The 27,926-nt window shown below is 50.9% G+C and overlaps 1 protein-coding gene across 7 annotated transcripts in view; it reads left to right on the top strand.

The window, feature by feature from the left end:
* The window catches only part of DLGAP4 (DLG associated protein 4), a 175,968-nt gene that overhangs the window by 120,172 nt on the left and 27,870 nt on the right, over positions 1-27,926 (top strand). For 6 of the 7 annotated variants that reach the window (XM_031433874.2, XM_031433873.2, XM_064475715.1 and 3 more), the window contains one exon: positions 27,069-27,430. In XM_031433874.2, the coding sequence (XP_031289734.1) occupies positions 27,069-27,430 (362 nt within the window). Of the gene's footprint in view, positions 1-27,068; positions 27,431-27,926 lie in introns of those variants that run through there. The other variant, XM_064475717.1, reaches the window with a different exon arrangement.

Raw genomic sequence — 27,926 nt, 5'->3', positions numbered from 1 at the left:
AGATGGAACATCTGTAAAGACACTTTGGAAACTGTCAGCCTGTCTAAACTGAGCCCCACAGAGGGAAAGAAGCTTGCGTGGGGCACACAAGCTAATTCATGGTAGAATTGGAACAAGGATCCAGGCCCGGGACTCCTCAGTCTAGAGTTCTTTACCACGTACTCCATTGCCATCTGATTATTCAGAAATACACCTACCCTTCCAATAGGCCAGGGAGCCAGCTATCCCTTATTTATACCCCGATTCCTGGTTGGTCTTTGTGAGTTTGTGAAGGTAGGTGGGTGTGCCCAGCTGCATGTCTGTGCTGGGAGACAGTTGGATTTTCCATGTTCCATACCATTGTTGTTTAAGGGTGGGCCCTGCTTGGCCGGTGGCGCTTGGAAATAAAGTCAGTTTGTGGTTATGAGCCCCAGCTGCTTTTCTGGCTTCCCACAGAGTGGAGGAACAAAGGCCCCAGCTGAGAGGTGCTTGACAGGCAGCTAGGGTCTGCTGTCAAGGATGCTGGGATGTCCCAGAGAGATCATGGTGTAGCCCCCTTGTCTTTAGATGAGACCCAGAGAGGCCAGGGACCCACAGAGGGTCGAGCCAGGACTCCTGTGTCCTCTTCCAGAGCACTGCCTCTGAGGAGGTCAATATCATTCTGGTGTCACCTTCCCACTGGTTTATAATGACAATTTCTAACATCCGTTGACCTTTTACCATGGGCCCTGAGCTTGACAGCTCTACAGACTACTTGCAGTGGAGAGGAGAATGGGCTTGGTCCCTGGGCTGGAAGTGAGGGGATCAGAGTTGTGTCCCCACATCTCACCCACTCTCAGAGAAACTACTTTCCCCTGGATTTCAGCTTCCTTATCTGTAAAGTGAGAATAGTAATCCTTGTCCTAAGCCTGAATCGGAAATCATGGAATCCGTAAAGAAATTCTGTGAGGCAGAATGCCAAGTTTCTGTTCTTGGCTCTGGTGCTGAGATGCTGTGTGACTTCAGACAAGTGTCTTCTTCTGTCTGTATTTCTCCTAAAAAATGAGGAAGTTGGATGTCATGGTCTTTTAGATGCTTCCAGCCCTGACATTTGAGGATTTTAATGAAACTCGAAAGTATTTGAGTAATGAACTTGAAATGTATTTTGTACCTAATCTCATCCTGCTAAAAGTGTGCTTGATCATAAAATAAGAAGAAGAATGTTTTGAGTGCTGCCAGATGTATCCTGATGGTGTGCTCTGGGGTTTCATCAGAGAGATCTTGTCTAGGTAAAGGGATCCGAAAGGCTTCCAGAAGGAGGCAGTGCTTGAGCTGGGCCTCTATACCAGACATGTTCAGCATCTTAAACAAACTGTTCCAGGGAATAGAGTTAGTGTGGGTTTTCGGGCCACAAACACCTGGTTTTAATTGGTCTCCATCAGTCAGTCACTCCTTTGTAATCTTGAGCACGTTACTTTCTTTGAGCTTGTATTTCCTCATCTGGACTCAAGATAATCATATTTACACTGCAGGATTCTAATGAGGATTGAGATTCTATAGAAAAAAACACCTAGTACACAGTAGGTACTTAATGAATGTAAACTTTCACTTCCCAATATCTGGGTCCCTTTTCTCTTTGTGGAAACAAGACTGAGGTCCAGCCTTTCCCTTCACCTGCTGTGGTTGGGGTTCAGGTAGCAAGGAAAGCACCTTCTGGCTGTTCTAGTAAATCATAGCAGTAATCCCCTAATCTCTCACTTGCTGTGGGAGATGTTGTGTAATCTGCCAGGCTCTTTCCTTACCATTGTTCCTCACAACAGTCCTAGGGGGAAGTCAGAAGCCTGTGGAGTTCTCCCTGTTTCACAGGTGAATGAAGAATAGGGGGCCCAGAGTGGGCTTGTACCCAGGCCTTTTGACTTTTCTTCCTCGCACAACCTGCAGCATTGCTCCAAATTGATTGCTGCTGCCTGGTAGCCTACGCCTCAGGCCGCCTTCTCTGTATCTGGCATCTGTTCTGCAAGGATGGTTTGCTTGACATTTCCCTGGCTTCTGAGCTCATCTCAAATTTAAATGGAACTATCTTGAAGTTGGGTAGGGACTGAGTCACCACCTTCCCTGGCTTTCTCATCCTGAGCAGCTGCCAGACACACCCAGAGGGCCACTGCCATAGACCTGCTGGTTGTAGACCCCACACACAGCAGGCTTTCCTCCCAGAAGCTCCGATGGGCTCAGGAGTGTCCCTCTCTGGGCTCTCAGGGGAAGGCTGTAGAGGTGGCTCCATACATATTTCTTCATGCTCAGGGATCTGGAAGCACAAGCCGCATTGAGCACTTGTTGCCTGGCCTCTCCTGCTCCAAGCCTTTGTGCTGTACCCTCCCCCGAGGTGGTGCCCCTCTCCCTTTGAGGCCCACATTGTCAAATGCTACCTCCTCTAGGAAGTCTCTGATTGCTTCCTCTGGCGTCAGACTGTGGATTCAGTCCCAGGTCTGTACTTGCTGGAAGTGTGACCTCAGAGGTCACTTTACCTCTCTTTGCCTCAGTTTCCTCAAATGTAAAATTTAGGTTCCTCATCTTTATAAAGTTCAGGTTCCTCACCAGGGTTTCTCTCTCCCCAGGGATTCTCATTTGTCAGGTCTAGGGGCAGGAATCAGCTTTTTAAAACAGCCCTCTGGAGGAGTCTGACGCTGAGAGCTTGTGGGCTGCACACCAGGGAAAGCTGAACTGAGAGTTTCCTGGGTTGGTATTACAGTTTGGCTTGTCCCTGCTGTGTGACCTGGGATTGATCGACTTTCTGTGCGTTAGTTTTCTGCCTTGTCAGATTGGGATGGAAGTACCTTCCTCGCAGGTTGCTCTGAGGATGAGAATTTATGTCGTAAAGGCCCCTCAGGAAGTGGGAATGTGTCTGCTGCACTGCCATCCACAGGTGGCCGGGACCGTGCTAAGTGGTGTATGGCATTATCGCACTGCATTATTGCAACAATCCTGATATGGGTCCCAGTATTATCCCTATTTTACAGGTGAGGAGACTCGCCGCTTGTCATGGTCATTGTTTCAGGCAGGATTGGTGGTTTCCAGAAGCAGGTTACCCTTCCCCTGCTCAGCCCTCAGCAGACACTGTTGGACCTGGCCAGGGTAAAGGGCTATGGAATGGAACACCTGGGCAGGAATGCAGTCCAGTCAACAACAGGAACTTAATGAGTTTAACGAGGTGTACAGGGTGTGAATGCTTCTCAGATTCCCAAATTTCCCTGTCCTGGCTGTGGCTGCCTCCCCTCCCTCCACCTGTGTTGGAATCAGCTGGTTCCTCACCCACCTGGAACTCCTGGAAACAAGGCTACCTTAAAGACAAATGAAATCCATGTTGTAGAGCTTGAACGTTACTGTTTCTTGTTTCACTGCAAGAAGCAGGCCCAGGGAGGGGAAGGGGCAGGGACATGCCTAGGATCCCAGAACAAGACCGTGTCAGGGCCAGGTGAGAACCATAGCCCTGCCTCCCTACCCAGGTCTCCCTCGTTTCTCTATCCCTGGCCTGAATCGCCCTGGGGAGAGCTGCGTCACGGAGGATAGTTTGGCCAGTGACTAGGACAAGGACAAGAGAAGTGGTCCCTAGTGTTTGGAGCTAGACTCGTCTCAGCCTGGAGCTGAATTGGGCTTGGAAAACACTTTCTGACCAGAGACCTGCCCTCTCAGCCCTGGGCCAGGCTCCGAAAGAATGGGAAGGACCAGACAGACAGGGCCTCTGCCCCAGGAACTTACGGTCTGACAAGGGAAACAAGGCCTACAATTATGAGAGACTGTGTGACAGTCTGTAATTAAGCATTTACTGAAGAAAAGCATTGTCTGAGAAGGAAGAAGTGAGCGTGAGCCAGAGGAAACAAGAGCCCTTGTGAGGAGGGCTGGATTTGCAGAGACCAACCTTAAGGCTGACATTCTTGGGAATGGGTTCTGCTAAAGCAGAGGTGGAGGGCTGGACAAGGTAAGCACATATTTGTGGAAACAGTGAGTAAACTAGTTTTGCTGATGCATCAGGGCTCTGGATGAGAAACCTGGGAGGAGCCCGGAGGTTATAGGCAGCGTTGAACATGGGCTGGAAAGCAGAGGCATAGGGGAGCCACAGAAGGTTTTAGAGCAGGGGTAGCACAACTGAGGGGATTTTTTCCAAGATGGGTCAGGCTGGGTGAATTGGAATGAATGAAAATGACAACAGGGAGGAAGCTTTGCAAGCATCCAGAAGAAAGGAGAGGGCAAGGTTCGGGTGGAGCCTGTGGGAGTGGGAAGGGCCAGTTGGGGTAGCGAGGATGTTGTGCTCCCTGAGGAAAGCCCAGCCAGGGGCCTGGTGGGCCAGCAGGAAAGATGTTGGGTATTGCTGCTTTAAGCAGGAAATAACAGTCAGCACATTGCTTGTACACCTGCTCTATGCCTGGCTCTGTGCCAGGGCCTCCATGGGCGCTGTCATGAAATCCTTACAACAAGCCCAAGGCAGGAGGACTTACCATCCCCACTTTACAGATAAAGAACACGTGACTCAGGCCCAAGGCTGACTGAATGCTGGCTCTTCCCACAATTTAGCTTTGCTTCTTGGGAAGGAATCTTCTACTGTTAGGGTCCCAGGAATCTGAGCCTCCTTGCCCCTTGAACTGAGGACATGAAATACATGCCCTAAAGCCCACAAACCCCTGCTTTCTGAAGACCTGGAAGGTTGGGACTGGATGCCAACTCAGAATTTCTTCAAGGTGGGAGAGTCAGTGAATTGAAGGGCCTTCACATCAGCAGTTTTACTCGCCAGGCTGAGAGCAGCCTCTGGAGCTGGGTCTGGTGTGTGTCTAGTCCAGCAGTGGGCACGTCCATGACTGGGCCCACTGGGATTCTCAGCCAGCCCCCACCACATAGGGTGTTTCCTGGCCCAGTCAGAGGAATCAGTCACCCACAAAGGCAGGAAGGAACTTGTCCAAGGTGCTCTTGGCACAGGAGAGCCAGGTGATGGAGCCCAGTTCCCGTATCCCAGGCTGCAGCCAGGGATACCCAATGGGCAGAGAGAAGGGGAAGGGGACTGGTACTTACTAAGTGGCTACCCTGGGGAAGCAGCAGTGGTTGGTCGCAGTGTACAGCTAGGAAACTGATGGCCAGTCATTCTCCTCTCTGTGCCCCCTTGAGCAGGGCCTTGGCCTGGGATCATGAGGCAGAGCAAACCACATGGCAGGCACAGCCTCCATGCTCTGCTCACACCACTCCCCTCTTTTCTCCAGTAAAACCCCTCACAATCCATATGCCAGTCTCTTTGGCAAATACACTCTGAGCCCAGCTATGTGCAGGGTACAGTTGTAACTGCACTGATGTTTTTCATACCAAAATCAGGACAGAGGTTTTGATGAAGGATTTGGGGTTTTGGAACAGACACAGCCTGAGAAATATCATTTAGACATTGGAACAGTGAACTAGAGCAACCTGTGCTGTCTCTCTCAATTGAAGTAATTCATTCTACTAACACCTTACCATTCGCCAGGTACTTTCTTGTAAATTTTATCACTCCCGTGTATATTCAGCCTTTTACTTTGTTTTCAGCACATTGGTTCTGGGTCCTTAATGTTTGAGTAGCCTATATTTGCAAAGCATTTTCATCCACCTTATCTCGGGAGACCCATATACAACCTTGGGAGCTTGTCACCCTCGTTTTCCAGAAAGTGATTTGACCACGATCACTCTGGGATTCACTGGCTGAGCTGTTCGTTTATTCAGTGAATATTTACTAAGTGCCTGCTGTGTGCCAGGTGGTGAGCTGGCCCTGGGGATACAGTGGCAAGCAGAGCAGTCTTAGAGGCTTAGCTTCTCACCTGTCCAAGTCCACAGAATCATCAGGTCTAGCCAGAATCCACCCTAGCGCTCCTGGGCTCTTTCCACTGCAGCCCCTGTAATCTTTGCCTGTGGCTTAGATCTAGACTATTGTAGCCTATGAGCCTTCAGCCTGGAGCATCATAGTAAAACAAGCCAAGGCAGAAGTCTCTGCAAACTGAACTTCAAAAGTGACAAAAGAGGTCTTCAAGAATGACTTAATTATTAACAAGAAAGTGAGGGAGGGCATCTCATCAGAAGACCATCTGCTCCTCCCCAGAGGGGAGGAAGTCGCCCAAAGACTGCTGTATCTAAGATCCTGGCCTGAATTTTCTGCAGCTTCCAAATATTTGATTACAGTCTGCACAGGTGTAGAGCCCTGTGGCCATGTGCTAAGCTGGGGACCCTCCCTGCCTCCTTTAATATTAAATGAGATGAAATAAAGGCAGATCTTAGGATATCAGTCTGGAAAGGACTCTGGCTCTGCCTCCTCACATCTCATGAGTGGAAACCAAGCGCAGAGAGGAAGAAATTTGCCAGGATCCCATGCAGAGAGAGACATTTCTTCCCCTTCCCCTGTCTTACCAGCCTTCCTTCCTGTAGAAACTCTCCCCTCACAGCTGTACCTGTTCAACATTCAAATCCCTCTTCAAATCTTTCCTGTGCCTTTAGGCCAAATTTTTCCTGAGTCTTCCCTGATGCTTTCTCCCCTGCATGGAGCCCGGTGGTGTCCAGGCTGCCTCCATCTACTCTGAGGCTGACTGCCTGTTCCACAAGCCTAACCCAGCAGCCCTTGAGGAGACTTCAAAATCAAGGTGTCTGTGCCCTGCTTCCAGGGAGTCTGATGCCTAAGACCTAGAGGGAAGCTTCTTTACATTTTGCTGGAGTTATTTTTTTATGTGCAAAAATTGTACTTTTATTGAGAAAGCAATACATGTATGTGGTTAAACATTTCAAACTTTGTAGGAAAAAAAAGTGGTGAAAAAATTAGTGTCTTTCCCACCTAGGCTCCTGGATAATCACTGTGAACAGTCTAGATGTTTCCTCCCAGAAATACTCTGCATGTGCGGGCAGCTATGGTAGTACATCCTTTTTATTACACAAATAGTGGTATGTTCTCTACCTACTGTCTGCTGTTCTGTACCTTGTCTTCACACAAGGCTGTCTCTGTTATAGCTTATTCCCATGGGCACACATGATCAATGGCCTCCTTTTCCATGGCCGCATGGCACTCCATTGACAGAGATACCACCCGACAGTCCTCTACTCAAGAATGTTAGGTTGTTCCCAGCCTTACTACTAGGAGCAGTGCAGCAGCGAGCACCCTTCCCCACCTGTCCGTGTACATGTGTCGCTTTAGGAGCCATTCCTGCAAGTAGAATTTACGCACCTAAAATTCTGTCAGGTATTTTCGAATTGCCTTCTTCTGCATTCTGAAAATCTATGTATTTTTTAAAGCACCCTGTCCCTGTCTCTGGATTCAAGTTCATTTCCTTGGTTAAGAACCTGAGTATTCTAATCCAGCCCAGAGAGGGAAAGGGGGTTGGCCAGTGTCATACAAAAATCCTCAGCCAATGAGATGTCTCCAGAGAAAGGTGCAGATGGGAGAAAGTGAAGAATGAAGGGAAGAAATGGGCTGGAGGGACGTCAGAAGTGGAGCCAGGGCTGAGGGGGAAGGGGTTCTGTTAATAGGTACCTTAGGACCTGTTTGTGACTTGATCTCCAGGGAGAGATGTCAGTCTCCCTCACACCCTCCCCCTACTGTGTCCACCTTCCTGCGCTTCTCTGTGCATGCTGCACCTGCTTGGCAGCAGCTGGGCTAGTGAGCTCATTCATCCAGGAAATGTTTACTGAGCTCCTGAATCCAGTGCTGGCTTTGCCACTATGTCCCTGTACTTTTCTGAGCCTTGGTTTTTCTCATCTGAGGGGTAGGGAGACTCATCCCTGCCTTTCTCATGTTACCAGGCCTAGTAGGAAGCGTTGGTAAATCAGCTAGTGGGGAAACACCATAAAGCAGATTACAGTGGTCTCAGCTAGACACTGCTAGGCACCCTGGGGTCAGCAGAGTGAAGTTTGGACCAGTCCTGGGTAGCCTATGAGTTTTGGGGCAGCTGTTGGTGAGTGTCACCTCTTGTATGCCAAGACAGGGTCAGGCTCGTGCCTAGGGTCTTCCTGAATTTGCTTTGTCCCAAGGCCTGCTCGGATAAAGGAATTCAGTTGACAGGTTGGGAAGAGGTAGTCAGGGAGACGAGCAGGGTCTCCACACAGCAGCCAGAATTTTGCCTTCTCCCAGAAGCCAACAGTAAGGCCCTTTAGGGTCCCCTACCAGTCATTTCTGCAGCTTCTTTTCAGTCCTCGTTGGTGGAAGGGATGAGGAAGGAGAAGTTCTATCATTTTTTCTAGTTTAAAATGACACTTTAAATCACTCGCTTAGCTCCTCTCTTCTGTTTTATCATTGGGGAAACCAAGGCCTGTGGTTGAGGGCCTCCTCCCCTGAGTTTCCCAGTGAGTCAACAGCCTCACCAGGATTAGAAGCCAGATATTCAGCCCTCCCAGGCCTTAACTCTCACCATCTTTCTCACATCGTTCCAGTCTTTAGTTTCACTTTGGGGTTAAAAAAAAAAAAAAACCAAAGTGAAAGAAAAAGGTAAAGCCGGAAGCGGCCGCTTCAGACCCAGCCCAGGCTGGGCCTGGCCCTGGGGGACCCAGGCCGAGCTTACCTCACTAGGAGGGAAGCAGACCTCTTCCACACCAGTTCCCACCCTTGTTCTGGAGGCCTGGCTGGGGTGGGGGCCGGGTGGGGCCCCGCGGGGAGAGGCGCCAGGCTGTAGACGGGCGGTGGCCTTCTGGCCCAGCCAGCCACTGTCTGGGAGACGGCCAGTTCGACAGGTTCCCTAGTAAAGTAAGCCTCACTCGGGTGTGGCCCCAGGTGGGGAGCTGCAGCCTTTTAAACTCCCGTCCTTCCGGGACAGGGCTGAGCTGGAGCTGGGCCTGTGTTGGCCTGGGAAATCAATCCTGGCCTCCCGAATTCAGCTTTCACAGAACATTTCCAGCCTCCCTGAAGGTAAGAGCTAGGGCCCTGTCTCCAACAAGAAAACTTTTAATCTTTCAGCCACTGTGGGCACTTACCTCAACCCCTGGTGGTTTCTTCTTAAGGACCCAGATGACCTAAAAGCCTTTTGTCCTGGTTCCTTTCCCAGATCCAGGGACTTGGAAAGGACTGGGTATGGGGGAGCAGGAGCCATGCTTCTTGCTGAGTTGATAGGTGGCTGCCAACAAGACCCTTCCCAGCTCTGGACCTCGGATTCCCCATTTGTTTCTCGGCAGGAGCCAGTTCCTTCAAGCTCTGCTATTTAGTCAGATCGATTTGGTCCCTCAGAAGCTACCAAGAAAGTATCGTTAACACGCTGGTTGGTTGACTTGTGTATTTCAAAGATTAGCTGTTGTCTAACTGACTGGGGTCTCAAGTTCCTGTTTCTTTGTGCTTTTTCTGAGGAAATCCTCAGCCTTGCCAAAGTAGATATGGTAACAATTTCGTTGCTTCAACAAATAGGATTTTTGTCTACCTCTCCTCTTCTCTGCACAATCCTAAACTCCCCAGGCACAGAGCTATGTTGGTTCAAGTCCACTCCCTGAGGGCACACACTGAGCACACGGTGATCTGCAAGTTGTTGTTGAGTGACTGCATCGATGGTCCACACCTGGTCATGCTGCTCCCACACAATGCAGAAACAAGCATTCATAAAGCCCAACTGTGTATGGAAGCCCACATACCAAAGGCCTTGCAGCCTCGTAGTTAAGAGCATAGCTCTGGAGTGACACTGCCGGAGTTCAGATCCTGGGCTGCCACCTGGAGCTGTGAGGCTTTGGCAAGTTGCTTAATCTCTCGGGTCTCAGTTTCTTTACCTGTAGAATAGAGGTGATAATATTACCTGACACAAGTTACAGCATGAGGACAGGAGAATGTGTGTAAAGCACTCAGCACAATGCCTGCTATAGAGGAAGCACTTAAGAAATGTTAGCTCCTGCTCTTACTGATATCCAAGGGGAGAGGGAAGACTGGAAATATTTAAAGACTGTCCATGTCCCATGCCTGGAAAGATGTCAGTGGACTAAGTGGGGTGTTTGGAGGAGTCAGTCATTTGATGGCTCTTTGAATGTGGGGCTCTGATGGGGAATATGGAGTGAATTAAGGCAGGCTTTAGAGAGGAGGTGACCTTCAGGACCTCAGGGACTGGGTAGGCTCCAAGTGGATAGAGATTTTGAGGAGAGGCTACCTAGGGTGGGGGAGGGGAGGCAGAGGTGAGCCGTCCAGGAGTCTGGGGAGCTGAGATCAGGCTAGAAAAGTCTCCCCAGAGCTGTCAGAGTTCACCAGGCACACAGAGCCAGGGTTTATCTCTGCAGGGTCATCACCCCACTGGGGCACTTTCCTACCAGGGGCCATGATGAGGAGTCCGCTATTGAGTGTGTTGTGAATACATTTACTAGTTCCAGCCTCTCCTGGAACTTCCTTGCCTTCCCAAGCTTCCCACGCTTCATGACGTGGCTGTTGCCCTGCACGGGGCATGGTAGCAGTCAGGAGGTGTCTGCCTGCGGGGGTTGGAGGAGCGGGCACTATCAAGGCAGGGCTGCCAGTGCTACTGCTGCCCCAGCAGTTTCCTCAAATGGGGCATGCGCAGCACCGCGTGGGAACAGTCCAGGGGACGAGGTCTTGGGTCCATCCCAGCCAGCTCCTCCTCACCCACCTCCACTTCTTTCCAAACAATCAGCCATTCATGCCAGGTGCTGAGCCAGGGGAGGAGAGGGAACAAGACAAACTTGGTCTGTTTCCTCATGGAGCTTCTGTCCAGCTTGGAGACCCCATCCAAGCAGGATACACAAGGTACTGTCTAAGTGAGGTAAGAGCCCTGAGGGAAACAAATAGTTGCTGAGAGGCACCTATTCAGAGAGAATGGGAGAGGCATCTCAGGGAAGGTGAGGTGGAGGATGGGAAGGAGGCAGATGGGGAACAGCAGGGGGCAAGACCGTGAGGTGGAGAGGGTGTGGAGTGTTGAGGGAACTGGGAGAGGTATGGGTTATGTCTGGAGGGGTCTGCTCACCCAGCCAGGAGCCAGAGGTATGATAATGAAAGTAGTACAAGTGATTTTGTTTTAAAATTAACATCAAAACTTCCAAGTACTTACCTTTATTAAATTGGTTCTCATACTGATCATTAGTCATCGAGAAAAGGTGTCTTTAGCACACCCTGTTTATTGCTGCTGCTTCACAGTTCACAAAGCCCTGCCTGTTGCCTCTGTTGCTGAGGGAGGCCAGTTGGAGTTACTGCTGTTTTTAGAAATGATGGAACAGAGAGGTGAAATGATTTGTCCAGAGTCACACAGCTTAATCAAGATTTGAAGTCCTGATTCACTGCTCTTTCTGTTCTACCAGCTGCTTTGTTAGTTACTAAGGCCAAAGCAGAAGTTTTTATTCCTTTTTTAGCCAGGTTGCCGTTCCAGAATAGATCGGTTTAAAAGTTTTGGTGTAGAATGGTATAATAGTAATTGCGTTAAGGCAATGAGATTAAAATGACTTTTTAACTATTTTCTGTAATGTTATACAGTGTATTTAGAGTTTTTTTTAAAGTTTTTAATTTTTTTAAATTTCCACACAGTCTCCCATCCAGCTTCTTTCCAAGGATCTATGATACTTACACATCCATCACTGCCCTTGTAGACCTCCAGTCTTTTTAATTTTCTATTTGAATTTTTTTCTATTTGTTTTATTTCTGTTTCCTGAATATCAGGAAAGAGATTGTAGGCAGATTATAAATCAGCCCCTGCTCACAAATACATTTAACTCAAATAAGAAATTTTAAAAAAATTCATGCTTAAAGTAGCTTTAAATATTTTATTTTGTGACTCATGGATTTGGGGTGAAAAAGATCAAAGCAATATGATAGCTAGGGCTTGTTTATAGAGAATTCCTCAGTGGACTCTTCACTAGCCCATTTTTAAAAATTATGTTAAAATACATATAACAAAAATATACCACTTAAACTATATTAACTGCACAGTTCAGTGGTATTAAGTACATTCACATTGTTCTATAGCTATCACCATCCTCCATCTCCAGAATTCTTTTCATCTCGCAAAACTGAAACTCTATACCCATTAAACAAAAACTCCCATTCCCTCCTGCCCCCAGCCCTGGAAACAATCCTTCTACTTTCTGTCTATGTGAATTTGACTATTCCAGGTTCCTCATTCACTAGCACATTTTAAGGAGGTATATTTGAAAGGGGAAGTGGGTGGTATCTCTGAATAATGAACTGTTGTAGTTAACTCTCCAAGTTAATGAACACTGCAACTCCAAGCTCTATGTGGCTGTGTTACAGGAGAGTTTTTGAAAGGCTGCTCATCTCCTGGGAGGGCTTTTCCTACAGAGGCAGCCTTGGTTCCAGTGCCCGTGGTGGCTGTGTGGAGCCTGGCCACAACTTCAGGATCCTTCTGAACACAGGCAGGTACTGCCAGTCAACCAGAAGTAGCACACCCAGTGGAACCTGTGCCATCCCCAACCTGGTGCAGTGCCCAGCTTTTACAGATGGGTGTCCTGGGAGGGGAAGGGACCACTTGAGGCGCAAGTGATGTCACAGATCTCTTTGTGAGAGCAGAAAAGGGCCTGTCAGGACAGCCCGAAACCTGGGGAGGTGATTAGTATGCTTACAGAAACATCCGAGCAGAGCAGCTCCCAGAGGTTAGAAGTTGTCAAGGTGAAGTCTGCTTTCTTCAAGTGTTTTTCGGGATGCTGGCTTGGGCTTGGGGTCTTTGTAAAAGTGTACTCTAGAAGTGTAAAAGTGTACTCAGATTCTGCCAGCAGAAGGGAGAGATCAAACTTGTCTTTCTACGGTGACTTCTAAGCTTTGTGGGAATGTCTGTGTCAGTCTCCTTGTCAGCGAACTTGTATTTTTGTTGTGAGACTGGGTGCTGTGAAGATTGTATTCTGGAGATTGAAACCTGGAGGGTTTGCTCTTGTTTAGCAGATAGAACATGACTTGCTGTGTGACACTGAGCAAATCCCTCAACCTCTCTGAGCCTCTGCTTCAGCAGCACAAGGGGAGATGGTGAAAACATCTTGTGGGGATCAAATATAAGATGCAGGGGTGAGGACCTCAGACAGTGGCTGGGCCACTGCCATAGCCACCAATTCCTGAGCAGATGATAAACACCATTAACTGTGATGGTTAGCCACTAATGTTCAGCCAGTCCTTACAGTGTGTCTCACACTGCCATTGTTGGGGCAGGGTTCTGTGGACAGGTTGCGGGGTTGGTGACCTTCCCTTGTATAGGTGTTCTTTCAAAGAGATCTTCCCAGATGTCAACATGAGCTTTTAGAAGTGGTTGGGAGAGAAAAATCGAGTAGGGAGGGACATGGGGGCATGAGTGGGGAAACCTGTAGTCACAGCTTGTCCCAGCGCCTCTGTCTTCTGCTTGCCAAGTCACCCCTCAGAGACTCTCCCCTGCTGCTGTGTCCTCAAGGTCTTCCTGCAGGCATGTACCACTTTTGGGGTGAAATCAGGGATAGGGTCCTACCTTATAAGTGTCAACAGGCATTCGCCTGGCACCCCTTCTGGGTGCCCCAGGTATGGGAACCATGTGGTCCCTGCCTTCAGAGGGTTCAGGGTCTAAGGGGAGAAGAAAAGTAAACAGACCTATAAAGCAGTGTGATGGCCAAGGCCTCTAGCACATCTAAACCTGGGGGGCTGACCCAGTGAGAGGCACCAGGTGGGTGCAGGGGGACAGTCCTGGACAGTCAGGATGCCGTGGAGGGAGTACCACTGGAATGGAAACCTGAAGGAGGAGGCAAAATCAGGGAGAAGAAGGGGTGTTGCAGGCAGGGAGCAGCAGGTGCAAAGGCCTGGACTCTGAGAACAGGAGGTGTTGGTGTGAAGAGGGTGGCAGAGAGAAGTTAAGAGGGGTGCTTGGCAAGGCAGAGACACCAGAGGACACTACCCTAAAATACTAGAATGGTGATGCAAGCATGGCATGGAGTGGGTGGGCAGCTGGGGTCCTCAGTGCCCTGTCTGAGGACCCCAGCTGCCCACCTGGAGGGACATGTCCCTGGAGGGACATGGCTCCTCACTTCTGCCCCAGGCCGGGAACCCCCAGCTTCTGGCCCACAGAGTTCTCAGAGGGCCTGGGACTGGGTGTCTGCTCTGAAGGCCCCTTGCTCACAAGGGCCCTTCAAGCAATTGTAATGACAACTCCTCACCTACCAAGCCCTTTCCCACCTGTCTTCCCAAGAAACTCTCACAGCAGCCCTAGGGCAGTGGACAGGGCAAGCCAGAATTGTTCCCATTTTACAGATGAGTGAGAGTGAGATCATCGGAGCCTTTATCATACAGTGAGTGCAGTAACAGTGCTCAGACGCAGGGCCTCCTGACCTACAAGGCCACGTCTGTAACCCAGCAGTAGGTATTAGGAGGGTGGGTGGACAGCAGGGTTAGCAAGTGTCAGCTGGTCTCATATTCTGAAGACAGGTTTATCATCTCAGGTAGGGACTCTGTCCTGCCCAGACTTCCCAGAGGAAGGAGTTTTAAGCCCTGACCGTGCTGTCTGAGGCCCTGGAGTTAGTCCTCATGTCATTTCCCCTGTAGCTAGGCTGTCTGAACATTCCTCTCTCTCTCACTTGTTCATGACGATTCTCTGGAGGCAAAAAAATTTTGAACTATGAATGTCACACACCAAAACGAAGTCTAAAGTCACGTCCAGAACTGGGTGTGAAGTAGGCAGACAAAGAAAGAACATCTCATGCCTGGAAGGAGTCTTTTTAAAAGGCGCACCTGTGGGGGCTTGAGTCCCTCCCTGCATCCATTGTGCCTGTGTCCGGCCGAGCTGGCCGCCTTCCCAGCAGCTCTGCCCCTTAGGAAGTGCCTCCTTATAATGAGGCAAAATCTGCTCCCCCTGAACACCCCTTTTGTCGCCCCTCTGGTTGTACTGTGACAACCTGGACCAAGTGTCTATGTGTCAGTCTTCTAGGTTTCTGAAGATAGTAGCCGTGCCCTTCTGAGTTGCCTCTGTTCCATTCTCTCCAAGCCCTCCTTCGTGTTGGACTAGACACGGCTCATGGTGCACATGTCACACCCCATCTGTGGCAAGTGTGTGACGGCCCTCACTATCAATCACAACACTTTCAGTCAGTTCCAGGCTTTCTCCTGCAGTACTGCACGTGGCTCCGCCCAGTCAGTAGTTTTTATTGTGAGTTTCTTGACAAGGACTTCTCCTGGGTCCCCAGTGCCCACCCGCACACCCAGGGCCCAGTGTGTGGCTTCCCTTCTGTAAATCAGCACTTATTGTAATGGGATAGGGGTGGGTGGATTTGAGACTTCTCCCTGTGCAGATTGCCCCCTTCTCATCAGGCTTCAGTCTGGCGCTGTCCCTTGTCCATAATCGCCAACAGTACCAACAGCATTGTCCAGAGTCCAGTGGGGCTGCCCCCTCCCTGGTCCTGCGCCTTCCTCTGTTAGTGCAGCCTAGACCTTGTCTACAGTCAGCTGGAGTCACTTAGGCATTTTTCTACATGTCTGCTTTCCTGTGTAATTGTGCAACTTGGGATCCTGAACTCAGGATCTTAATATAAGCTCTGAGGACTGGGCCCTCTCCCTTCCTGTGTCCCTTTCCGCAGGCCTGGCATCGAGGCAGGCGGCCTGGCCTGGGCTGACCTGAGCTGAACTCACGGTTTTCCCCATTCACTTCTGCACCGTTCATTTTGTCCCATCTCTTAGCCGCCCAGGGTTCTTGGCTCCTGGCTCTGTCACCCGATATGCCACCTGTCACTCCAGGCACAGTGAATGAGCCTGTTAGCACCATCTTTCTATTCTGGGATCCGCTTGGTCATTCAGAACGATGAAAGAGGCCAGCAGTCGAGGTGCACGGGGCCTGGCAGCATCTGGCTTTGCATACTGGACGCAGGGGCCTGTGACAGCTTGTAAAAACCCAGGTTTTTGTGACCCGTCACCAGGGTTTGACGTCAGCTCTCCAGAAGTGAAGGTGGCTTTTTGAGGCTCTTTCTTCTAAGTAGTACTTCCCAGGCTGGGCTCCTGGGATCCTAGGGCTTTGGAAAGACAGCAGTGAGGTTCACACGCTGGAGCCAGTATTTGAAAAGCCAAATAGTATTTGAAAAGACAAATATTAGATTCTCCACCCCACCCCATTCCCCCACAAGGCCAAGCGGGGCTGTACCCATCAAGTTTTTGTGTTGCACTGGAGCCATACAGCCCTGTAACTCTGGCTACTTTCTCCTACTTGTGTCAACACCCCCTTCTAGTGTTTATAGCTTTAATATACAACAAGAAAATCATGATTCAGTAACTGCTGCTTGGAAGCTGGCATCTCTTTAAAGCTTGGACTCCCAGGGGTGGTGGTAATAAGGTGTCCTGGGGGGTAGGGCAGGGGCCTCAGCACAGCTGCTGGCAGGGCTAACCCTGCGGCAGGTCTCTGGGGATACATAAAAGGACGTTTGCGGCAGATTCCAACACAGGACGGACGTGAGGGTGAATGTTGCCTGACAGGTTGCTCACTGGATATGGTTGCAGTAATGGTGGAAATGTTTCTTGAGAAAACAGCATGCTATTTGGGGTCCCCTGGTCAGGGACTTGAGATGGGGCTCAGCCACAGATGGGTACCTCCCTGAATGCCTGGAGCTGGTGGTCTCCAGGCTGAGAGGCAGGGAGGTTGCAGGGGGACAGGGAACACACCCACATTCAGAGCCCTGGGCAAGGTCCCTGCTCTGCCACCTGCTCCTCAGGGAGTACATTTGCCTTTCTGAGCCTCAGTTTCCTCATTTGTACTATGAGGGAGTTGAATTGGTCTAGTGGGTCTCAAAATACCATGTGAGAATTCCACATGGAGGAAAAAAAAGGAAAACAGAGCTGCTCTGAGGGACCTGGCCTGGGGAGGGAATCAGAAAGTTTTCCCCGGGCCCCCAGAAGCTGGTTTGAAAATCACTGGAATAGCTACCTATTTGGACCCTAGAATTTGGAGGCTCCCCACATCCTCGTTCCAGTCCCAGCTGTGTGACCTAGGACAAGTGGCCTCACCTCTCTGGGCTCTGCTCTGAAGCTGTCAGACACCCATTTCAGAGGTTCTGGTGTTTCTGGTGAGAGGGTCGCAGTATCTGGGACCACATGTCTGGAGGGGAAGGGCAGCAGTGGGTGGCAGTAGTCACAGGCAGGTAGAGCGCCTTTTTCTTCAAGTGGTGGGGCTCTGGTCTGGAGCCCCAGGCCTCTGCCCTCATGGCCAGCAGAGCCAGAGGCTGCCACCATCTAACCCATTCAGAGGAAATTGCCAAACCCTGCTTGAGGACCCAGGAATAGGGTCCTGACTGGGAACTGGCCTGGCCAGGATTTCAGCCAGGCCCTGCTAGGTGGCACCTAACTCCAGCCCTGGGCAGTGTGGTGAAGCAGTAGCCACAAGGCTGGCTCTGGAATCAGAAAGCCTGAGCTCAGATCCTGGCTGTGTGACCTTGGGCTGTTCACTGCTCCCTGAGCCTCAGTTTTTCCCTCTTTGAAGTGGGACTGCTAGGCCTGGGAAAGAGTTGATACAGTTAAAGCTCTTCATGCTAGGCTGGCTCATAGCTGGCCCTCGGTCAGGGGAGATGCCCTGGAGCTTGTGAAGTCCCCTGCCCTGCAGCTTCCTGTCCTCAGAGAACCAGCTGACCTGAACTGTGGGTCCATCTGGAGGGCATTGCCTAACCCATCCTCCAGCCCCTCTGGCCTGAACATACCAGGACAGAATCTCCTCATATCTTTGTCCCCAACTGGGGTGTGAGCAGGGCTTCTAAGGAGCAGCTGTCTCTGGAAGGGGGCAAAGGGTGTTGCCCCAGCAACCAAGCAGGTCCCTCTCAAGCAGCTGCGTCAGGCCCATGAAGGGAGGCAGCCATCTGTGCTCTGGATGGGGCCCCCCCAACACCTCGCCCTGGTGCCAAGAGCCTGCGACCAGACCTGGCGTGACGACCAGAAGGGGCTTCTCTTCTTTCTCAGGGCAGACCTGAGACACCACCAGAAGGGCCTCCTGCTGCCTTGATTTCAAGGTTTCCGAGGGGGCAGCTCTTTTGGACAGGCTTCCTAGGGAGCAGGGGGAGAAGGTCTGGAGCTCAGGGAGCTTGGAGGTCTGAGGGCAGCTGTTGAGCAGTCACAGACCTGTGTGCCCCAGGCCATGCTGGCAGGCAGACACATACCTATGCAGTGTTTTTAAAACTTTGAATTAACTAACTTCATTTTTAAATTTAGAGGTTTTATTTATTCTTCAGTCCAGATTTCTGGCTTCTGTCACCCAGGTCTCCATATGACAGCTGTGGGCCAGAGGAGTTAGATGCCTGGTCTCCTGTAGTTGTTTAAACTTGTGACGCCCATTCAGGGTCAACCCACTTAGCTGGGGAAACTGAGGCCCAGGAAGGACTAGACCCTGTGCAAGGTACAAAGCCCACCATGGCCTCCCAAAGCAGGCTTTTCTACACTGCCACTCTTAAAAACTAAAAGCCTGTTCTCTCATCTATAAAACATCGGTGATAATTATCTCCCCTCCCAGGCCTGTGTCTGGAGTAAAGCAGTACCTGGCCCAGGGCTCACTCGGTCATGATTCTTTTAAATCTGTACATATGATACTCTGTGCCTGGAAGATGTTGCTGGAAGCACTGCTTGCTTGCTTTCTCTGCCACCTTTCAGAAATGGTTATTTTTCAAACTGTTCCTGATGCCCAGTGCTTAGGATTTGTTGAGCTCTTGTCCCTATGGCCTCATTGCCAAACTTCAAGTAGAGTTGCTCGAAGCCTTACCTCTCACCAGATTGTGTTCCTGTAGTGTGTGTGTGTGTGTGTGTGTGTGTGTGTTGGGGGCTGACCTGCAGGGAGATCATAGTGCTCACACTGGACATTAGATTCTAACTCAAGAGTCAGGGGTAAATCATTCTGCTTTCCTGAGCCTCAGTCTGCCCAACTGTTAAGTAGGGATTTGTTTGTTCATTCAACAAATAGTTACTGAGCCCAGCCATATATTGAGCCTGGTACAGGGAAAGCATTATGGTTTTATAAGGTATTCAGGGTCCCTACTCTTCGGAAATCTATATTAGATACTCAGAATCTCTATTTGCCAGGGGAGAGAGACAAAAGACAAGTGAAGCAGTAAGTTGATCAGTGCTTGATGAAACAAACAAGGCCCTCAAAGAAGGAATAACAGCTTTAGGCAGGGCAGTCGGCGGGGGGGGGGGGGGGGGGGGGCCCTCATTGAGAACGTGACCCCTGAGCCAAGGCCTGAATGGGAAGCTGAGATGAGAGCAGGGTGGGAGGAAGTAGGTGTGCAGAAATGTGGTGGGGATCATCCCAGAAAGAGAACAGCAGGCTCAAAGGCCCTGAGGTGGGCACATGCTTGGAGCATTTGAGAAATAGCAAAGAGGATGGTGTGGCTGGAATGGAATGAGCGAGGGAAAAGTGCAGGCACTGAGGCTGGAGAAGGGAGTGGGCCAGTTCCTGTTGTAGGCCAAGGTAGGCAACTTCATGGAGTGGGGAACCTTTGAAAAGCTTTAGAAAAGGGAGGCAGTAATCCAATTTGTACTTTTAAAAAACTCCTCAGGCTCCTGTCTGGAGAGTGATCTTGGGTGAGTTGGGCCACTAACAAAGCAGGGAGGCCAGGGGGTAGAAAGTGCAGCCTAGACCAGGCCTTCTCTCCAGAAGAAGAAGAAACCCAGCTCTGTGACATGTGCTTTTGTGTGCGGGAGGGACAAGGCCTTGCAGATGGGAGAGGCATAAGAAGAGGTGGGGTGAGGATCCCCAGGCCTCTGGAGTGTGACTGACTGCATGGGGTCCCTTCTCTAGGAGAGCAAGGCTGACGTGGGGGAGGAGAGGTTCAGATTCATTCTGGACACACTCAGCTTGAGATGGCCTTGGCACCTTATGCAGAGCTGCCTAGTGTGCTGGGCTACTGAGATAGAAAGTGATACACCCTCCCACTGCCATCAGGTCTGCTTGTGGTAAAACCTTCTGACTGCAGGCCGGTTTGAAGGGACCTCGTGAGCTCTGCTGCGGGCAGGAAGAAGATACCACTGTTACCACTGTCACCACTGTCCAAGCAGCCCCAGGAAACCAAGGACCCTATCTGAGAAGAGGCAGCCCTCTCTCGGGCCCCCTTGTCTTTTCTTCACCAGCTAAATTATCTAAATTCCACTTTGCCAGGCTGGGCCCTACTGGCATCTGTCTTCCCATGCCTTGGGCTGTCCTTCCCTACTCCTTTGCTCAAAGGATTGTGAGCCTCATCTGGAAAACAGGATACTGGCAGACCTACCTCACATGCCTGTTCTGAGGATTCATTTGGCCACAGTACAGTCCATTTTTGTTATTCACAATTGTTATGTTCATAATGTCTCTCAAACTCTGACTTAGCAAATACTGAACCATTGCTCCTGTGGGACATACAGAGTCCCTGCATCTCCACCAACCACCAACAGAAACCACCAAGGTTTTTGTTAAAGACACCTTATTTAATATATTGTTGACTTAATCAACATGGAACTTGGCCAACAGCACCGTAACTCACACCTGAACAAAGGTCGTCTGGCACGTGTGTTTTCTCCATAAGGCACACCACAACCTTCTTGCACTTAGGAACGCAGGATAGCACTTCAGCTCTATGATTGGGGGCCATTTCAGACAGAAATCACTACCACCAACAATAACCAAAAAAAACCGAGAAAAATGTGAAAACACAACACTAAACAGACCAGGAAAAGGATACTCGTTTACAGTACAAGCTGAAACGAAAAAGGTAATGTTACCTTGTTCAGCTGGGAACCTGTGCATTGGACAACTCAGATTTTCAAGCTCTGTGCATGTCTGCAAGCGAGAGCCCCAAGAGTATTGATTTGGAGGTTACAGATACAGAATCGTGGATAATAATAAGGACCGACTGTACATGGAGTGCTTGCTCAGTAAGGTTAGCGTTGGAATCCTTACCAACAGGAGTGAATCCTGGCTTCTGGACAGGGCTCTAAGGGCGGAGCCATGACTCCCTGAGCTTTGCGGTTTTGTCTTCCCCAGGGTATCACCTTTGTATCCTCTTGGCTCCTGTGGACTTTCGGCTCTGAGGCAGGTGCAGTTTCTAGCAGTCCTGAGTTCCCCCACTGAAGTGTTTATTCCAGTGCCTCTGGGTAGGTGGTGGCACCATTTAAACGAGGCAGTGGTATGGTTGGACTCCTCAGGTGTCCCACTGACCAGAGTGGAAGAAGGACAGGAAAGGCAAGACAGGAGGTTGGGGGCCAGGGAGCAGCAGTGTGGGGAGTCTAGGGGAGACTGGCTCTAGATGAGGGAGAAGGGAGGGATGGGAGAGGCATTTAGGAAGCCCCAGGTTGTAGGCAGTGGGGAGGATCCCCAGGAGGGCGTTGGGGTGAGAGGTGCTACCAGTCCCTCTTGCTGGAGTTTGAAATTAAAGTTTGATGCTGCTAACTCTTAAGTCACAGTAAGGGAGGTGACTTCCAGGCTGACCCGGGGTGGGGGGCACATGGGCCATCAACAGGAAAGTGGCTCTGAGAGGGCAGTCTGTTCTCAATCCTGACCTAGTTGCTTGGAATTCTCTCCCAGCTTCCTCTGCCTTGGGGGAAGAAGCAGGGAAGGAGGAAGGAATTTGAGGCTGGGTGGGCGGGAGCCTTGAGTTCTGTTTTTACCATAGCGCACAAGTGAGCTGCCCAATTTAGCTGCATGGTTTGACAGGTTACTCTGTGTCCTCCAGATCTCTGGGGAGTTGAAGCCACAGCCACTCCTCTCAGCATCTAAGCTCTGATTGGCCAACTTATATACCCTGACATTAAAAAAACAGTGTGGAAGCAAATTAACTCTGATCTGGTAAATAGAATTTGCTGGATAAAATCTTGGGCAGAAGGCAGAAATGAGACAAAGGGAGCTTCTAGTTAGAAGAAGCAAGGATTTGTGCACTGTGGAGCAGGGAGGCTGGGCTGGATGTCTGGGGCCGGGGGCCGGGGGCCGATGGCATAACACAACTGTATCCTGTCTGAGCCTTGGCGTGAGGGACCGACATGGCCAAGACCAGGGCAGGGAAGCATGTGGCCCCAGGGCGGCAGCTCAGTGTGCACACACTGCTGGGGCTCAGCCGATGCCTCACTCAGGATCTTTGAAAATATGCACAAGGACCAGCTGGAGGAGACAGTCACATTGGAGTGCCATTCAGCCCTAAGTTTCCTGGGCAAATCTGAAAGTTTTCCAGAGTATCTGGACAAAGAGTTGGACCCACATGTTGTATTGATGTGAACTGTGGCACATAGAATGTCTCCCAAGGGCAGGGAGGGCTGCAGTCACACCCTGACTAGGTCCAACATCTTGAGTCTCAGAGGTGCTTGCCTCCCTCTAAAGTTTAATTGGCAAATGATGGTTGTGCACCCTCTGGGCCGGACACTGGCTGCTGACGCTCGGGGGATACACTCTCAGTTGGAGATGTGGCCACAGCCCCAAGTGCTCTAGCTGCCCACAGAGAAAGGAGAGGGTCAGACTCTGCCTGGGCCAGAAAAAGCTGGAGAGGGAGGGACTGACCAGAGAATGAGAAGCATGGAGGATGAGAAAAGGGGTTCTGGAGAAACAGTGCATGTGCAATGGCTTTGGCGCATGAAGAGTGTGGTGTGTTTGGGAAAGGGTGCGTTGTTCTCTGGAGCTGGAAAGAGCATGCTAAGGGTGTGGAAGGGTGGGAGATGAAGCTGTAGGGATGGACGGGTGGGACCAAGCAGAGAGGGCTTCTCATTTGGGAGGGGGCTATAACCTTGGGTACTAAAGTGTTGGGAGCCTTCACTGTGGTTAAATCTTGATTTTTGGCAACTGAGGGGTTTTTGTAGCAATGATGAGGTTCATTTTCTTAATTCAGCAAAAGTTTATTGAGAGCTTTCTATGCTTGAGATGTTACCCTGGGCCTGGGATGCGACCTGCTGTGCCAAGACAGACAGAGTTCCCCAACCACCCCAGGGCTGTAACCATCAGCAAGTAAATGCTTAGATGAGCTGCTGACAAATGTGACAGGTGTTCTGATGGAGGTACTGGGTGATGGAGGGGAGGGGGCAGTCAGGGGAGGCCTCCTGGAGGAAGTGACATTTGAAACATGTAAGGAGCTGAGAGAACCTTTCTAGGTAGAGAGACTAGCCTGTATAAAGGCCCCAAGGTGGGAGGAAGTGTGGTTGGTGTAAGGAACACTAAGTGGCTAGATTGTGATGTCCGAAGGCGCAGGGGAAGGTGTTGGCCTGTATTTCTTGGCATTTCACATGTTTGAAAGGAGAGCTGACCCGTGTAGTTGGGCCCCATCCCCTGCTCTGGGGGGACAGTGCTCAGAGCTGAGGGATGTCGGCCACTCAGTCTTCTCTGTTAGTCACACCACTTGTCTGGCTGTGACCTGTGCCCTCAGAGACATAGAGAATCCAGGATAAGTTCACTTTTCCTCTTATCATATCTGGCCATCTGGCCTGGCTTCTCTCTAGTTCACTTTCTCTGCACTGAGGGGTTGCCTCAGCCAGGGCTCAGGGCCTCTGAGTGTGCGTCAGCAGGACCCCAGCCTAAGCAACCCTGAGAGAGAGGCTGAAGGGTGAGTCCTCTGTCCAGACCCCTGGATCTGGGCAGTCCCATTATCTCCCGGGCGGGGCAGGGTGGGTCCCCGCACAGACTGGACTCCTCCAGGCCAGCGTCAGCCCCACCACAGGTGGGAACAAGGACCTTGACTGGGGGCCCACAGACTCAGCCAGGCTTAGGGCTCAGTTCTAGGTCTTCAAGCTCACTGTCACCCCCTTTAGGGGGATATTCCCCACCTAAACATGTTGAGCAGACTGGGGCCTCACTCTTCTGATCTGGGGCAGAAAACTCCACAGAAGCCCTACTTCTTTAGGATATTTAGGCCAACCAAACAAATGAATCCTAAAATCCCCAGTGAGTCCTGTCTCTGCTGGGCTCTGGTGGCCACTGGCTTCAACAGGCTGCTCTGCGTGTCCAGCTCTTGGGGGAAACTGCCCCTGAGCTGGTCAGAGAACAAGTCCAGCCTCCCCATCAGCGGCTGGGGAGTGATAAAATTTTGGCTCACCACTCCCCCTCGCTGCCCAGGCCTCTCCTGTACTAGAGACGGGTCAGAGCCCTGCCGACCCTGGGCTGTGTGAACCTTCACCTTTGTGTTGCAGCCTATGTTATCACTCCCTGTGGCTGCGCAGCTGCTGCATGACAAAGCTGAGATCTGAACTCAGGCTTGTCTGGTTCTCTGCTGCCCTCTGGCTTCTGGATCCTCACCACCAAAGGAATGACTCTCAAATAGTAGAATTTCAAGCAGTGAGGAGAAGGGATTCAGAGCAGGAATCTTTCTTTCTGTCACAATGAGGGGAGATGAGATGAGAGCATAAATGGGAAAACACTTTGAGTTAGTCAAGGGCTGTGTGAATATGCTGTGCTGTCACCTGGTTAGAACTCCTCCCCCACTGAACAGCTAAGGGCAATGAATAGTTCAGCAGGCAGCAGGGACTTGCATGAGTCGTTGTTGGGCTCTGGAAACCAGGCCTCTGCCTTTAGTCTAGGCCCTTCCTCCCCCAACAGTCAGGGCTCAGCTTGGACATGAACCTGCAGACTGGCTCCAGGGTCAGCAGGATGCTGGGGGTCACAGTGGTCAGTGAAGGCCCCAGACACCTGAAGCTCCAGTCCAGCAGGGAGGGGCCCAGGGCCTAGGGAGCAGAGTGAGGTGGGCTGTGCAGCTGAACCATGTGGTTGCCACTTACTGTTGGCAACTCTAGGAGAGTTATCCAACCTTTCTGTGCCTCATGTGCCCCATCTATAAAGCAGTCACAGTTGTATCCCCACCTCACAGAGTCACTGTGAGGAGTAAAGTACAAAATCATAAAGCTGCTAAGCATAGTCAGTAGATGGCCCAACTCTGGCTGTCAGCCTGCGCTTCTCGGCCAGCTGAACACAGGAGGTCGTCTTCCCAAGCAGGACTGTCCCTTTCCCATGGGGTGCGGCCTAGAGGGTCATTCTCCCGTGGACTGAAGCCCCGCCTCCTGCCTGCCCTGCTGCCTTTGTTCTCCTGCCTGTGCCTCACCCTTCTCAGACTAGGGAGTCAGAGATTGTGGGTGTGTCTGTCCGGGGGGATCCCCGAGCTGGACTGGAAAGTTTTAAGCAGAGTAGGAATCAAATGCTGTTGGCTCTGAGCTCCCAGAGCACTTAGTCACATAGACTGCTGAGCACAAAATGTGGCTCTGGGTCCTGGGCTTTTCCATTGTGGCTTTTGCTGCTGTTGAAGCATTTGCGTCACAGCTGTTTCTCTGCTGGTGAGGGCTCCTTGCTTTCCTGGAACCCAGCTTAATAGATGTTTATCAGATGAACAGGTAGATGGGTTTTTTATTTTTAGGTAATTGTAATTTACATATAGTTGTAAGAAATGATACAGAGGGATTCTGTGTACCCTCCACCCTCAGTTTCCCTCAATGGTAAAATCTTGCAAAACTGTAGTATAACATCATAACTAGGATATTGACATAGATACAACCCACTAGTGTTACTCAGATTTCACTGGTTTCACTCGTGTCACCTGTGTGTGTATTTAGTCCGATGCAGTTTCATCACGTACAGGTTCAAAGGGTCGCCACCACAGTCAAGCTACAGAACTTCCATCAACTCACACCCGTCATGATCCTACCTGTCGCCCTTTTATAACCAAGTCCCTCCAGCCTCCCCGTCACCCCCTCCCGCTAGTCTCCCCACCAACCACTAATCTGTTCCCATCTCTATAATGAGGTCATTTCAGGAATGTTTCATAAATAGAATCATGTTGCATATAACTTTTCGAGATTGCTTTTCCAGTTGGCATAATTTACTTGAGATTCACCCAAGTTATTGCTTGAATCAGTGGTTCATTTTTTGTCGTTGTTGCTGAGTAGTGTTCCATGGTCTGAGTGGACCTCAGCCATTCATCCATTGAGGACATCTAAGTTGTTTCCAGTTTTGGCATATTGCACATAAAGCTGCTATGAACATTCATGTATAAGTTTTTTGTGAACTTGTTATCATTTTTATGGGAGATATGCCCAGGGGTGCAGTTTCTGAGTTGTATGGTAATTGTGTGTTTAGTTTTAAAAGAAACTGCCAAACTGTTTTCCAGAGTGGTTGTATCATTTTACATTCCCCCCAGCAAAGTATGAGTGATTCCATTTGTGCACATCCTCAGCAACATTTGGTGGTGTTACCATTTTTTATTTTAGCTGTTCTGATAGGTTTGTTTAGTGACATCTCATAGTGGCAGATGAATGGATTCTGCTGGGTCTTGTCCATGGCCCCTGTGGCACTGAGCCTTATTCTGGGGTTTCCATTGGGCCATCACCATCACTGTGATTGGCAGTCCCTTTGAAGGGAGGGCTTCAAGTCACTCCTCTGGCTCCCACTTCGAGCCTGGGCCCCACCCAGTAGAGGCTCCTTTCAGTCCTCACCAGGGAAAGGGCAGTTGGAGTTAAGATGCTGAGAGAAGCTGTGGGATAGGAACCAGTCTCTCACAGCAAGTAGCTACTGCTATTTGAAAAGGACCTTCTGTTTCAGACCAGAAGTTCAGCATTTACAAAGCTAGCTGGGGGCCTTTGGTGTTCCATGCCCCTGCTGGGGGCCAGCCCTGGGCCAGGCTCGGAATGGGACTCTTGAGACCCCAGGTCTCACCCATGGCAGATCCTGGTTCCCTGAATCTTGGTATAGAACAGGGAGTCCTGACGGAGGCAGACTGGTGTGTTGGTTTTCACATAACAACGAGGGGGGAGGGGTGGGAATGGCAAGATGGGAGCAGGGTAGCTGGGCCCCAGAGGATGTGTTGGTCTTTGACCAAACGGAGGGGGCCATCCAGGCAGAGGGAACGGGGTGGAGGGAAGGTAGAGTAGGAGAAAAAGACCAGAGAAGAGGAGTAGTAGGTCTCTCAGGGAGCTTGAGGACAAGTGAGGTTAACTGTTCCTTGGCTGTCCTAACCACCACTCTGCTGTCACCATCCAGCCCATGCCCCAGCTGGATAGTACCTTTGTGTGGGACCCAGAGGAGGAGGGTGTGTTTGGCCCACGTTGGCAGCCCCTACTAGACTTGCCTTGGCTCAGCATGAGGGTGGGCAGGGCCTGGGTCTGTCTGTCTTGGTCATTGCTGTGTCTGATCCCCAGTCTCCTGCTCCAGAAATCCTCACTGAGGCCAGAGCTAGACTCGAGAGGGCTGAAAGGGGTCTGGGGGCCTCACCTTCTCCCCTTCCCTCCTCTCACCCACCTGCAGGTTCATCATGCCTTGTGGCGTATAAGAAGACCCCGCCACCGGTCCCTCCACGCACCACGTCGAAGCCGTTCATCTCCGTCACAGTCCAGAGCAGTACTGAGTCTGCCCAGGACACCTACCTGGACAGCCAGGACCACAAGAGCGAAGTGACGAGCCAGTCTGGCCTGAGCAACTCATCGGACAGCCTGGACAGCAGTACCCGACCGCCCAGCGTGACACGGGGCGGAGTCACCCCAGCCCCCGAGGCCCCTGAGCCACCCCCAAAACATGCAGCTCTGAAGAGCGAACAGGGGACGCTGACCAGCTCCGAATCCCACCCTGAAGCCGTCCCCAAAAGGAAACTGTCATCTATAGGAATACAAGTAGGGGCCCCTTTCACACTCTGTCCTCGGCTGGCGCCGTGCACCTGCCTGCGTGTAATTACATCTGGCGGAGGCCCACTAGGTCTCCTGGTCAAAGGTGGTTTGTCTGTCTGTGTTGGGGGGTTGGCCCCAAATGGCCGAGCCAAATTCCACCCATAGGCACGCCTTCCTCACGTTCGCCCGAACGTGCTTCGGGGTCTGCAGCTATGGGACGTGTCCCTGCCCCAACAATGGGTTGTCCCAGTGAATGTAGTTACACTCAGCCAGCCATCTCCTGTCCACTGTTTGCCTGTCCACTGTCTGTCTGTTCACTCCACCCTTTGCCCTGCCAGCCGACGCGTGGGAGGCGGGACTGGCCTAACAGTTCTCTGATCCAAGGTCAGCTCGGGTGCGGAGGCCACAGCCCCGCCTGGCGGTGGGAGCAGCGTGGAGCATAGACACCGAGGGCCAGGGGCCCAGGACCCAGGGCTCTTGAGCCTCGGGGATTGCTCGAGGG

Source organism: Camelus dromedarius, chromosome 18 (genome assembly GCF_036321535.1).
Source record: "Camelus dromedarius isolate mCamDro1 chromosome 18, mCamDro1.pat, whole genome shotgun sequence".
Classification (NCBI taxonomy): domain Eukaryota; kingdom Metazoa; phylum Chordata; class Mammalia; order Artiodactyla; family Camelidae; genus Camelus; species Camelus dromedarius.
This window is presented reverse-complemented; position numbering and strand designations above follow the sequence as displayed.